Here is a 15,096-nt window from a genome sequence, read left to right on the forward strand (position 1 = left end):
TAATAGAAATTCCGGGTACTCAGATCACATACTAAATACAGGACATGCATACGGAACAATAACAGACGTAATGGAAGTTGTAACAACGGGAAAGAAGGGTAGACATTTGAATACATTAGAGAAATACCATATATACAAAATAAGTAAGAAGGGCCTACACATGAATGACACACATATTGAAACATACAATCCCATATTTCAAGCGATACACGAAATCTATACAGACTAACGGTACCTCCCTCTCCCCACTACCCATTCCCCCACAACACTCTACAACATAAAACACAGTACACAATACACCAGACAGCACACGTATTAAAGATAAGCAGCGACACACACAGAGAGAGCCTACACATAGTAAGTACAAATAACAGTATAAACATATAAGAATAACATAACATAACATAGTAATATGAATATTTGTATATTACAGACAATACCTGAACAGCGATGAAACAAGAAGTGGCCGCTGCAGCACTATAGACATAGGGCGTGTACCCCGAGAAAATTTTAATTTTTAAAAATTTGAAGAAAAAGAACAGTAAATTTATAGACATTTTAATTTGAATAGAAGTTTTAAAAAAGTGCCAATTTTAGAAATCAAATTGACGCGTGTAGATTAACAAAGATTTTATATATACATACAATTAGAAAGACTGGTGATTTTAAATTTTAAACTACGGGCAGTGTAGCAGCCACGTAAGAATACACACCTGATGATGGCCATTTAGGGCCGAAACATGTAGTGTGGAGGAAGGGAAGAAGAAAGAACTACAATTAAATTGTTGCACTTAAGACGGATTTTGTCTCATATATATTGTGTGAGTGTAACAGGATGCTTAAATATAATATTGTAAATTGAGCGTATTTTGATAGAAGGGAAACGGGATTCAAGTGTACCTGATGTCTGGTCGTTCAGGGTAGCAGATTATGATACTGACCAGTACCTGGTGGTGCCAAAATTTAGGGAGAGACTGGCAGTGAGTAATCATACAACGCACAGAGTCCATCCATATGGAGAGGTTCAGTCTCAAGAAATTAAACGAGGTAGAGGGTAAAGAGCAGTATTGTGTTGAAATCTCAAATAGGTTCGCAGCTTTGGAAAACTTGGATTCTGTAGTGGCTGTTAATAATAGTGAAATAAGTGGGGATAATCTGAACAATATAAGACGTGAAACCAGCAGGCATTTCAGGAATAAAGAGAAGGAATATCTGAAAGACAAAATTAATGAACTTTCAACGAGCATAGGAACAAGAACGTTAGAGACATTTGTGGAGGCTTAAATGAATGTAAGAAGGGTTAGCAGCCTGGAAGTAGCTTAGTGAAGGATGAGAATGGTGATCTGCATGCAGATTTCCACAATGTTTTGAATATGTGGAGGAACTACTTCTCTCAGTTATTGAATGTACTTAGCGTCAGTGATAGCCGTTAATACCTGATCCTAGCCATTCTGAGGTTGAAATTTGCTATTGCAAACTTAAAAGACATAAATCACCAGGTAGTTGTCAAATTCTCGCAGAACTAATTCAAGCAGAAGATGAAATATTACAGTGTGATATCCTTAAACTCATTAATTCTCTTTGGAGTAAAATACGTACCGATTTAAAATTTATCTTATTCGGCCTCAGATTGGTATGTTCTGTCAGAATCATCAGTCGATCAGGTCTAGCATTTTCTTGTTTACTTACACGCAGTGGCCGCACTAGCTTTCGACTTCCGTGTAAGAACTGGACACCGTGCAGGCCTACGTAATACATCCACGCTGTCTGAGATTCGACTATTGCTTACAATTTTTTTTGCTATTTCCTGGTTGGTTGTTCAGCCGATGTTGTGTCCCACTTTTTTTTATAGTGTCTCAGAGCCTAAGGGCATATATGCAGGATTTCACTTACGTACTCGGAAATCTATCATATACACTCGTGTTCGCCCCGTCTTCCTTGTAGCATTTAAAACTCGTTTAAATAATTGCAACCCAGCCGTTATCTGTGTGTGGGTATTTTGTAATAAAGACCAATTACCTCGAAAGTGCTTTTATTATTATTGTTACATGGTATTTCCACCTGCATCTTCCTCCTTTGATGTTAGTTATGTAACATTTTATACTGTTGTTAGTGTGGCTCCTGAAGATCGTGTTTTTCAGTGGTAGTTCCCCGGAATACAACAGCATCACTGAAAGTGTCAAATAACATCATACAGATAAACTAGAGGCTGTATTAAGATTACAAGAACATTTCAAAACCTTCGCCTTCCAATTTCATACCTAAAAAGACGTAAAGAATAAAATAAACTGTAATTTTTCCTCAAGTTTCGTAATTGTAACTTAGTCTTTTGGGTAGTAGAGCTTGATTACATTGTAATGACACATGCGCAATGGATAGTTTTCGTGAATGGGCCCAACGGACGAGTTCATATTATCTTATAGCTGATATGAGGGGTAGACAGATCAATTCGCTGATGGCACCTGGTTTTTGCATCGGAGTTACTCCCCTATACTTTTTCCCGCATCACTTTACCTCCTCCCAGGTTTGTGCTATAACATAGTAATCGAGCTCTACGTAGATTGAGGTCAGAACAGCTTGCTATGGAGAATACTTGTATAAGGACCTAAGAGAAGGAAGTGTCAGTTTGCTGGAGAAACTTTTTATAATGATGAGCTTCGTAATTTGTATGCCTAGTCGTCAATAGATGTTATTTAATGGTTAAAGAAAAGACAAAGCTATCCCTGTAACATGCCGTGGAGGCCCGTAGGGTCGTGAGACGTCGAGGCTCCCACATTTTCTTTAGACAGTCAGCCCACAGATGGCGGTGAGGTCAGCTTTATGCGCCTGCCGGCCGGCTTTTACCCCCAGGAAGTTTCCTGGTACTCATTTCTGGTAGAGGCTGAGTCTACCCCAGGACCACAGTGCGGCTGGAAGGATTAGATCAATTGAAATAATCCAGTGACCTCATCAAATGAAAGAGGATATGGTGTAGGTAGCGTGTGGCATGCATGGGAAAGAGGAGAAGCGAGTACAGGATTTTAATCAGAAAACTTGAGCGGAAGCGATCTCGTAGAAAACGTAAGGGTAGTAAGTAAAAGTATCCCTGTAAGAGGCCTTGGAGGCCGATATGGTTGTGAGATGTTGAGGTTCCCACATTTTCTAGACAATCGGCTCAGATGGTGGTAAGGTTGTCAGCCTTACGCGCCGGTCGCCCTTTACCCCCAAGAATATTCCTGCTACTCATTTCTATTAGAGGCTGAGTCGATCCCACGGCCATAGTGCGGCTGGGAGGATTAGGTAAATTGAAAAACATCCAATGACATCATCGGGATTCGATCCCGCGACCATCCGGCTTGTAGCATAGTGCCTCAACCAACTACGCTACCGCGTGCCCCTTAAAGTAAACATCCCTGTACCAGGCCGTGGAGGCCCATAACATTGTGAAATGTTGAAGTTTCCAAATTTTCTAGACAATTGGCTGATAGATGGCGATAAGGTTGTCAGCCCTACGCGCCGGCTGCCCTTTACCCCCAAGAATATTCCAGGAATAGTAAGAAGGGTATAAGTAATTTAGAGAAATGAGGCTTGGTGATGGGGACTTAATTGATCTGGATCAGAATTGGAACTAGTTTACGTGAAGACGGAATTGAATCTTTGGGTTTCATAAAAAGCGGATAATTTCTTGACTGAATGAGTATTAGTTTTTCATGAAGCATCATATTCCGCGGCGTTAAGCGCGGTTCGCCTTTACCCTCTGATGTTTCTATAGTAGATCTACATATGAGTGTGTTCAGTTTAGAGTCGCGTACCAGTCGTTTTTGGTGCAAGACTCTCCTTTATAATGTCACGTAAATGTAGAGATAGGATTGGTTCCTTGAAGCGTAATATCGCGGTTCCGCTGAAATTTTATTGCGTTTACAAAACGCAGTAGTTGACTCTGTTACGCCATTCGTTGCGTGCCATATTATCGTTAGAATGAACTCGCTNGTTACTTCTGATGTGCAGAAACAGTTACGGAATTCTTTATCCGCAGCGTAAGAAATATTTAACAGACTGAACTGAACTGTTAATAAGATACAACATATGTATACAAGCGAATGCTGGGAATATACTGGAGGTACCATGTCACTAACGCTGCCTTATTAAGTCTCTTGGATTCATTACTTACGGACACCAATGACACTAATTTATCAGTTGTTTTCCCCAGTTCTTCCTGTCGAACATTGGAATGTGAGACACATTCGCTTGTGTGAGAACTCCATTGGGGCTGTACATGTATTTTGTATTTATATGACAAATTCCACATCCTACAGTCATTTTGACTAACTTTGGATCCATGGAATGCAAATGCAGTGTAATGTAATATAATAAATCACGATCAATTCTTGCCTCATAATTACCAGATCATACTCACTTAATCCGTTCCTCTAATGCCTTACGGTGTCGAGGTTGCTTTTTCATTTTGATCATTTCACAGACGGTAGAACTCCCTAGACGAGTCATCAGCTCGTCGCAAGGCCTCTACCTAAACACAGGACAACACAAACACAGAATAAACACACACATACCAAACATCCATGTCTTGTGCGGGATTCGAACCCATGATCCCGGCTTCCGAGCGATCAAAGACAGTACATGCCTTAGACCGCTCATCTACCGTGAGCGGCTTTCTTGTAACTTAATCTAGCTTAATTAATTCCCTGATAATGATTGGTATGCACATAATTAAGATGCATTCCTGCAACGTACATGTATTATCCAGAGCGTTCTTTGCTCTTTATCACACCTAATTGAGAGTGATTGGTATGTATTGCGAATACATATCTTACATTGCGGATAATCACAGTGTTAATTCAAATTCACCTGCCTAGAAACGTCTAAAATAAATGTTATCTTAAAGAAATGTCGTTTTAATAACATACAGCAACTAGAATGGGGGGCTGGACGGCCGGGGTTCGATTCCCGACTGGAGCGGGATATATATTTTTCCACACCTTCCGGACCGGCTCTGGGGCCCACCCAGCTTCCTACCCAGTGGGTGCCGGGGGCTCTTTCCCCCGCGGTAAAATGGCCGGAGTATGATGATGACTACTGTCACCTATTACCGAGGTCAGAAATGGCGGAGCTATACCTCCAATCCCCCATACATCTTCATGGTGTGGTGTTTAATTAATTGACCACAGGGACAACTTTACCTTTTTAAAATTTTTATCAGTTTATACGGCAGTTCTTTTTTGAGAAGATCTGTGAAGTTCAGTTTTACTGTGATGTAATTGTTGTAGCAGACCGATACGAAGTTCACTGGCGCCTCCATCTTCAGGGCGGAAGAGTAAGCCAAGCAAGCGACAGTTCTGCGGTACATTTCTCAAACCACGGTAAACTACCAAACTATACGGCGTCACATTCCTAAAGACAGTAGCGTAGGCCTACTTTTGATAATCACCGCCGTGAGAACCATAATCTCACAAAACGGAATTCCCCAATAAATTTTATATGTAGACCACTAATGCTAAATTTTATGGAAATTCAGTGGTTTTGGAGGTGTGACATGTGGACAGATGGTCGGAACGGCCTTCCTCGTCTGCGTTCACTTGTTGCACTTGTGCAAAGAACGTATAATAGACGAGTAATCAGTTGATACAGCTTCGAGACATTCGGAAATCCTTGTTTGAAATTCCAGTTCTGCATTGGCTTTCATTTGTCGAGGTACAGTAGTAGTGTTTCCATTATTTTGTCCAACCCCTGTACATATTTTCTTGTAGACCTGTCCTTAGAAGGTAATGAAAACATATTCGTTTGTTTATGTAGGTGCTTGTGTATATGCCTACACATAGTGTTATGGTTAGGCGGTCATTACCAGGGACTTCCCCTGTCTCTCCAGCAACTTTCAAATAAAAAACCAGCCCTGGATCGAGTACTTCATCATGTTCGCACTTGACTTCTTATTAACTAACTCCATGGAGTTGAATCCTTCTTGAGAAGCCGCCAGTGGCTCAGCCGCTTTAGAACTTCACAACACTTTATGGAACCCGAATTTTCATTACCACTGGTCTCTGTCCTGAACCAGATCAATTTAATCCCCACAACCTCATCCTATTGATCGAAGATCCATTTTATAATATTCTCTTCCCACCTACGTCTAAGTCTTCCTAGTATCTGTCTCTTTCTGGCCTTCCCACCAAAATCATATATGCATACCTCTTCCTCAACATATGTGCCACATGACCAGTGAATTCTTCTTATTAAAAAAAAAAGGTAAAGTTGTCCCCATGCTTAACTACGAGTAATTAAGCAATACGCCGTGAAGGCAAGTGAGGAAGTGGATGTATCGATCCAAGTTTTCTTGATCTTGGCACTAGTTGGAGGTGAGTGGGCAGCTTCACGCTCTGGCCGCTTTATCCTCGGGGAAAGAGCCCCAGGTATCCTTTGGATAGGAGGCTGGGTGGGCCCCAGAGCCGGTCTGGAAAACGTGGAGAAAAGAAAATTCTTGACCCTACCGGGACTCGAATTCCGACTTCTCGGTTGCCCAGCCCATAACCAGTAGCTATACCGACAACCCTAGCCCTGGTCCGGTCAACGGAGGTATATATTCATAAATGTTGTAGTAAAAAACAGATTTGATTCATTCCAGTACTGAAATTTAAAGAAATTCAGGCAAAAGACTGCTTCTTTCGGAGTACAGTTACTTTAAGAAAGGAAACGGGTTAAGTACTGGCGTTTTCAGTGCCATTCTTTGCAGATAATACAGGAATTTGAAATTAAATCAGTATTTTCATTATCTCATTTTTATTTGCTTTAGGGCTAAGACATAAGGTACATTCATAAGATTGTTGTAATAAGTAAGGAATTTGATTATTTACGTATACTCGTTTTGCTGCCATTCATTGCTGCTAATGCAAAAATCTGAAATAGAACAACAAACTTTTCATTGTTTAATTTTCGTTTGTTACAGGGCAGTCATGCCAGGTCGTCAGAGTGTTGTGACGTCTGCCTCATCATATTCTCGACGGAATCGTCAGGAAGAGGCCCTCGTGAGGCGTCGGAATTCTGAATGGGATCGTCAGCAATTGTGGAATGGAGTAACTCAGTACTTTCATACCTGGGATGTACAGTCCAGTAAACACAATGATTGGGCTTCACCTCATTACTATAATCAGAGGTCATTATCAATAATTGTCTGTCTGACATTTGTGATGAGAATAGAATAGAATAGAATAGAACAGAACAGAATAGAATATAATATAATAGACTTGTTTGTTTGGTAACGTAACAAGAATGTAGATAGTACTTTGTATTCATGTAAGGAGTTTGTTCTTAGTGCTCACATGCTGTAAGTATTTTAGTACAGCACATGCTGTAAGTATCTTAGTGCAACACATGCTGTAAGTATCTTAATACAACACATGTTGTAAGTATCTTAATACAACACATGCTGTAAGTATCTTGTTGTTGTTGTTATTGGAGAGGGTGGGTTACCCCATGCACTTAGACCAGATATTGGTCCATTGTGGGTCCCCCTGTGATATTCTAGCCAGTCTCTATACCCTACCGGTACTGGTGCGTGCCATCAGTCCTGACTCAGCCAGAGAGTTTGGCCTCTACTGTCTCTGCGGTATCTCAATGCTTCCCCCCTCTACCAGAGGCGTTAGAGACTACTGTTGGGCGGGAAATGTCCTGAATTTGGCTCAGAGGTCCCTTGAGACATGAGGTTCTTTTACGTGCCATAAAGCTACGACACGGGACCCACGGCTTAAAGTCCCTCCCTGAGGACTTGTTCCCTGAATTTTTCCGCCCTTAAAAATTCCACGACCTCCGCTGGGTTTGAACCCACGTACCTTGAGTCACGAGGTGGGAACGTTACCCCTAGACTACGGAGGCCGCTCTGTAATTATCTTAGTGCAACACATGCTTAGTTATTCTCAGCCAATAGTCCATAGACCACTGCTGATTCATGGTTCAGCTTATGGCAGTCCGTACATTCTATTTAGCATTACTTATTATACCACAACTGTGGAAATTATTTCACATTGTGTCTCTGTTTTTCATCTTTCATTCTCTTTTTGTGTCTAAGGAGTTCATACTGAAGATTACTGTTTACATTCCCTCTTCCCATTTTGCCTTGATTAAGTCATGTGATTGACAGAGTGTTGAGGAAGAGGTCATAGATTTTTAGGATTTGTCACTGAATCTCAGAAGTAGGGTGGAGAAATCATGCCACAAACCCGAGATCATTGGAAGATAGATATTTTCACATGTTAGGGGTTCCATTACTAAAAATAACAGGTTCTTGATTGGAATTATTGACACCTTCTTTTACAATCTCTCTTAATCACAGTCAATTATACTACTTTCTCTAATCTTCTCACTTCATAAATCGCTAGGAAATGCTCCATTCTCATTCTTGTTCTCTACTGTACTCCTTATACTCTCCTGTACTTCTACAGCTTCTAGCTTCAGAATTCAACTCACTTATAACTCCTTGGCACAGACCCCACAGAAAACACTTTTCTTCTGTTGTCCTAGAATGCGTGTTATTGGCATGTTATGTAGCAATGGATGCCCTTCTATTGTTGAGAGCGTAACTCTGGCAATGTGTTTAGCGACCCGTTGCGTAGCAATGGGCACAGTGCAGACTAGATAGAAAACACGTCTTGCAATACCCTGTTGTTGCTTATGCGTATTTTTGGCCAATTCTTATAAGTGGATCTACATGTCATAATATGTTCAACAGACTGAATTACATGTAATTTATTTACCCTTGCAGGTCATTTGTGGGTGATTGAAATGCCTTGTTGATTTTAATACCTAAGCTCCTTTATTGTAATTATGGCCATTAGGGTTACACAGCTACAGCTCAATGTGTGATTTATACTTTGGGAGTGGGCTGCATTAAATGTTAGGATTTTTCCAACATGTAGGTAAAACCTTGCAGTCGCCATCTGGAGGGTTAATGCTTTGGGAGGGTTGCTGTATCTCTTGCATTAGGCAGTGTCTCTGAGGTGAAGCCGATGATTGGATGAGCAAAGGAGGAGGATGCTAACCAATAGAGGAGCATCTGTGTTAGTGAAATGAGGTGATGAAAAATGTTTTGTCACCTCTTTTCACTAACCACATGCCACATGATTTTCAGTTGGTATGCTATAATTTTCTCTTTCAGTATGGAGGTATATAAAAAGGCACTGGAAGCGCAAAAGAGGGCTCAGAATTTACAAGAACGTCGACAGAGATTATCAGCATTGTTGTACTCTGAAAATAGTCAGTATGAAATAGAGCTAGCTCGACAGAAAGGCCGTCATAATAGTCACCACCGAATCCCACTTGAAGAACTTAAGTCCGTCAATTATGAGTTAAAGCGCCGTGAGGAGGAAAATCAACGTAGAGAAGCAGAATTGAAATTATATCATCAATGGAGAGTGAAGCAACCCTCCATTAGAGAGGTTGGTATCATAGTGTGTGACATTTCTTATCTGTTGGCCCAAAGAGAGCTTAATCTGTTATATGTTAAATCAAAGAACATTTAGATGTCTTCGATCATCTTCCACAGAACATGTATTCTGTTAAATTTTGAGTGTCCTGCCACAATATCTTTATCAGAAATTAATGAACATCAAGACCAACTTATTTAATAAAGGGGGAAAAATTACATTGAATTCCCATACAGGGCTTCAGAAAACAGCTTCAGTTAACTAACCTCCTACTAAAAGCCCCTCACCTACAGTCTTGCAGAATGCTTCAAAAAATTATTTATGCTGAAGATAGTTAAGAACTAGACATAAAATGAAAAAAAGAGTACAAAGGTAATGTACTCTTTTGTTTACTTTCTATGCCATGTACCTGATTTTTCTTGTTTTTGTAGTTTATTTTATTACTCTGCAAGTATCTTGACCTTAGTGTTGAATCATAATATTATTGATGAATATTAAACTGGAAAGGATTTGAAAGGACCCAGTCATGACCTAATTGAGATACTATCCAGGTGGTAAGTTAGAGGGAACAAGGAAAACCAGGAAGTCTTCAGTCAGGATAGCTCTTGTCCTGGCCGAGATTTGAACTGAGCTGTTCTCAGATACAAGTCAAGAGCATTACTGCTGTGCCAGTTAGCTGAGTCATGCGCTTATGAAACATTCTGTATTTAGACAGAAGCTAATAGTGTATTTGCTAATTTGCCTTGTAATGAGTGGGTGAGCTTATTTCTGAAACTCACCTGACTGTTGTTGTAAGACATATAGATGCTTACAGCCTGTTCCTCAAACTATGGTGATGGGATTATTACTTCTGACTGTCAGTATAATGTAAAAATGTGAATGTTTAGCTTGAACGGAAGCAGCACAGTCAGTTTGTGCGTGAAGCATGGGTGAGGCAGGTGCAGGAGAAGAAAGAGGAACGTGAAAAAGCAGAGAAGGAGCAATTGGAAGCAATGCAAGAACGTGAAGTGATGAAACTAGCTGAGGAGGAACGTCAGAGACAGGAGCATGAGAAGAAGAAGGAAAGGGCTCTTGCCCTTCAAGTGCAACTGAAGTGCCAAGTTGAGGAACTCAGGTGGGATCTTCACTTCTTAGCTCTGACTTTTACTTGGGTTAACCAGAAGAACACTATGACAGCAATGGATAATTTGCATAAGGATCATCAATAAATGTAGTATGTTAGCGCACTGAAATCTTTTTGAGCAATCAGCCCTATCGGCGTTGAGTTAAAAACTACTGCTTCAGAGATATGCAGCATCTCTAGCATCAAGGTTGGTGTGGTGAATGACCACACATGGCTGATATATATATATCCCAGTCAGACCTGTGCCTCATCTTGTTAGCATTCTGTGTGGCGGGAGGGCAGAGTCAAATTGTGAGGTCATCTATCCAACTCTTAACCTATCATAATGTTGCTTAACCTGCTGTCCTTCTTTGTCAGTTATTTTTTCTTGCAGGGTACATTAATGCTTCAGAATCGTGTATTGTTAGACAGTTCGTCTGACACCTTTATAGAAGAGTTTGTTTTGATCCCATTGTTAGCTGTGCATATTTATAAAGGGAGACCATGACTAAGCTTCTAGTGGATTTCTATTATAATGGGGTTTGTTAATTAATTCCACATTTATTTAATTATGTTATTCAAGTGCACATGTTATATTATAGTGCTGAATAGTGACAGGAATGTGAATAATTGATTTGTAACATATGGGAAAGGAAGCTGCATGGCATTTTTTAATGTGCTGTTCCAGCAAACACCTTAAGGAATAGAGGAAATTATTAAAAATCTCTGTTAGGGTTACTGATTGCTAGGCTAAGCTTTGTACCCTGGATTTCCCTAATATGAAATTCAGAGTCCACCGTGTGTTTTTACTGAAGAGCATGTACTTTTAAATACAGTTTATATAATTTCATTTTAACGGTATTATTGTTTACACATTGTAAAAATGTCAATACAGTGCTGCCTGTCGATCTGTAACCCCGGAAAATATGTAGGCTATGAGTTAAGATACTGCTTCTATCCCTGCTTTTGCCCTATCTTCTAAGCTTGCCCCACTCTCACTTCTTTCTGCTGACTGCCACTTTGCACTTTGCACTTTACACTGTTGTTGAAAGACATAGTGAACCTAATAACATTGCTGTGCATAATCAAACTGATCACACACAGCTACCACTTTACATATATTTGGTCAGTTCGTCAGTCAGTAGATTTGCAGATTAATTTTATTCATGTCATAAAATGTATCTAAATTCTATTTGTTCATCTTACCTTCCTGAGCAGCTTCTGGCTATACAGGACCTCTGTCTGTCTCAGTAAATGTTTTGATAATGCAGTTGTCATTGTCACTATGGGCTAGAGAGAACTGCAAAATGAGGACCTTAATATATACACTTTGTCAAGTAATACTGTTAAAGAACAATATCATGTTGAAATCTCAAGAAACGGTAAGAATGAGAACATTAGAGACCTGTATAGAGGAATAAATGACTTCAATAGGGGTTACAAACCTAGAAGTAGCTTAGTGAAGGATGAGAATGATCATCTGAATGCAGATTTCCACAGTATTTTGCATAGGTGGAAGAACTACTTCTCTCAGTTACTGAATGTACAGAGGGTCAGTGATGTTAGGCAGATAGAAGTACATTCAGCTGAACCATTAGTACCTGATCCTAACTGCTTTGAGGTTGAAATTTGCTACAGCAAAGTTGCAAAGGTATAAATCGCCAGGTAGTGATGAAATTGTGACAGAACTGATTCAAGCAGGAGGTGAAGTATTCTAAGATCTGTAAGCTAATTAATTCTATTTGGAGCAAGGAAGAATTGCCTGATCAGTGGAAGGAGTCTATTATTGTAACACTTCACAATTCATACACAATTTTATCTCAAGGTTAAGTCCATACATAGATGAAATTACTGGGGATTATCGATGTGGGTTTCAATATAACATATCAACTACTGATCAGATTTTTTCATTCCTCTGATACTGGAGAAAAAATGGGAATACAGTGAGACAGTACATCAGCTATTCATAGACTTGAAGAAAGCCTATGATTTGGTTAGGAAGGAAGTATTGTACAATATTCTGATAGAATTTTGGGTACCCATGAAACTACAAGTAGTTAGGCTGATTAAAATATGTTTAAATGAAATGTGTAGTGAAGTCCATGTACGTAGGTAAACGTTTTTTGTAAATTTTCCTATTCGGAATATTATGAAACAAGGAGATGCTTTATTGCCACTGCTTTTCAACTTTGCTTTAGAATATGCCATTAGGAAGGTCCAGGGAAACCAAGTGGGACTGAAATTAAATGGGATGTAGCAGCTGTTGGTCTGTGCTGATGATGTGAATCTACTGGATGATAATATAGATACCAGAAAGAAAAGCACACAAACTTTAATTGGTGTTAGTAAGGAGGTTGGTCTAGAAGTAAACACAAAGAAATGTAAGTATATGTTGCTGACTCATCACCAGAATGCAGGGCAAAGTCATGATATAAAGATAGGATATTTTGAAAACGTGGCACAGTTCAGATGTTTGGGAACAATGATAACAAATCAAAACCTGATTCAGGAGGAAATTAAGAGGAGGTTGAATTCAGGTAATGTTTGCTACCATTTAGTCCAGAAACTTTTGTCTTCCCATCTGCTGCCCAAAAACATAAAAATTAGGATTTACAAAACTATAATTTTGCATGTGATTCTGTATGGGTGTGAAACTTGGTCTCTGACATTAAGGGAGGAACATAGACTGAGGGTGTTCGAGAACAAGGTGTTGAGAATATTTGGACAGAAGAGAGAGGAAGTGTCGGGATGTTGGAAGAAACTACGTACATAATGGGGAGCTTCGTAACTTGTACTCTTCACCAAGTATAATCAGAATGACCAAGTCAAGGAGGATGAGATGGACAGGGCATGTAGCATGAATGGGGGAAAGAGGAGTGCATATAGGATATTGGTGTGAAAGCCAGAAGGAAAGAGACCACTAGGAAGACCAGGATGTAGGTGGGTGGATAATATTAAAATGGATCTTAGAGAGATAGGATCAGATGGTATGGATTGGATTGATCTGGGTCAGGATAGGGACCAGTGGAGGGCTCTTGTGAGCATGGTAATGAACCTTCAGGTTTCATAAAATGCTGGGAAATTCTTCAGTAGCTGCAGACTTGGTGGCTCCTCAAGAAAGGCTCAGCACCATGAGTGAGTGAAGTAGTACTGTATTAGAGTGATGAGATCACAGAAGATGAGGTAGGTAGGATTTGTAGCATACATGGAAACAACAAGAAATCATTCAGAATTTTAGTAAGAAAGCCTGAAGGTAAGAGACTGGTTGGAAGACCTAGGCATAGGTGGAAGGATAATATAAAAATGGACATGGTCCATTGGTGAGCTCAGCATAAATGCCAGTGGTGCACTTTTGTGAATTGAATTGAACTGAATTTATTTACATTCTATAAATCCTAAGCAGGTTAGTACCTTTGGATACAGAACAAGTCAAAAGGTTACATACATAAGTACAGGCAATTTTAGCTTAAAAATTAATATAACTTAATTTTACATCATTCTCTATTTACATTGAAGTATTCATCTAAAGAGTAGAAGGAATGTAGTAATGAATCTTTGGATTCTGTAAAAACCTGGGAATTTATTAAGTAACTGAGGGCCTATTATCTTCTCAAGAAGGATTCTTTTATGTTAGTTAATTAGCTAAGTGAAATTAGTTGGTTTAGTTTGGTTAATTTATGTGGTTAGTTAGTTTGGTTAGTATGAATGTATAAGTGGTGAGCCTTTTGGCCCTTGCATCATGACCACAGTGATCTATTGTCCCTTAGTTTGGTTAGTATAGTGCATTAGTTAATACAGTTAGGGGATTAGCTAGCCAGCCTGCAGGGCAGTGACTGCAAACTGAACACAGATCTTACACAACTTAAGTTCTGAGCCAAATGAAGACTGAATGTCAGAGATTACAATTTATATGTCACAGAGAAAAGGAAAAGAAAGCAGAGGAACTGCAGAAGGAGGAGGCTGAGGCCATGCAGCAGAGGGCGAAGCTGGAACACCTGTTGATGGAGAGGCGATATGCAGAGGAGCAACGCAAGAAAGCAGAACTTGGGTATGCAGAAATTAATGTGATTGATTTGTGTAATTACAGCAAAGTGTATTGTACATGGGGCAATCCAAAAGTTTCCGAAATTTAAATTTTGCGCGCAAATGGTTATGAGTACATCGAAATACCGCTAGGTGTCTCCTCACACATCCTTCTTGAATCAGTGTGGCAAGCGGCGTCGAGTTGAGTGGTTGGGTTTATTGTTGGTGAACGTATTTCCATTGTTGTGTTTCCGTGAGTTTGCGGTTTTGTGATGGCTGACCTGAGAGAGCAGCGTGTCTGTATAAAGTTTTGTTTCAAACTTTGGAAAACCGCTGCAGAAACACACCAAATGTTGAAGCAAGCTTTTGGTGAAAACAGTTTAGGCCAGACACAAACTTACAACTGGTATAAGCGTTTTAAAAATGGCTGAACATCGACTGATGATGACGATCGTTCGGGATGGCCGTCAATGGGCAAAACACCAGAAAATGTCACGAAAGTTAGGGATCTGATTCTGCAAGATTGTAGACTGACCATCCAAGACCTCTGTAACACCTTCGGAC

The 15,096-nt window shown here is 39.9% G+C and overlaps 1 protein-coding gene across 4 annotated transcripts in view; it reads left to right on the forward strand.

Moving 5' to 3' along the window:
- Window positions 1–15,096, forward strand: part of LOC111869424 (trichoplein keratin filament-binding protein) — a 119,848-nt gene that overhangs the window by 91,935 nt on the left and 12,817 nt on the right. For all 4 annotated transcript variants that reach the window (XM_033753424.1, XM_023860944.2, XM_023860946.2 and 1 more), the window contains exons 2-5: window positions 6,935–7,141; window positions 9,140–9,419; window positions 10,295–10,521; window positions 14,429–14,557. In XM_033753424.1, coding sequence (XP_033609315.1) covers window positions 6,942–7,141; window positions 9,140–9,419; window positions 10,295–10,521; window positions 14,429–14,557 — 836 coding nt within the window. In that variant the 5' untranslated portion in view covers window positions 6,935–6,941. The remainder of the gene's footprint in view (window positions 1–6,934; window positions 7,142–9,139; window positions 9,420–10,294; window positions 10,522–14,428; window positions 14,558–15,096) is intronic.

This window comes from Cryptotermes secundus, unplaced genomic scaffold (assembly GCF_002891405.2).
Source record: "Cryptotermes secundus unplaced genomic scaffold, Csec_1.0 scaffold813, whole genome shotgun sequence".
NCBI classification, from domain to species: Eukaryota; Metazoa; Arthropoda; class Insecta; order Blattodea; family Kalotermitidae; genus Cryptotermes; species Cryptotermes secundus.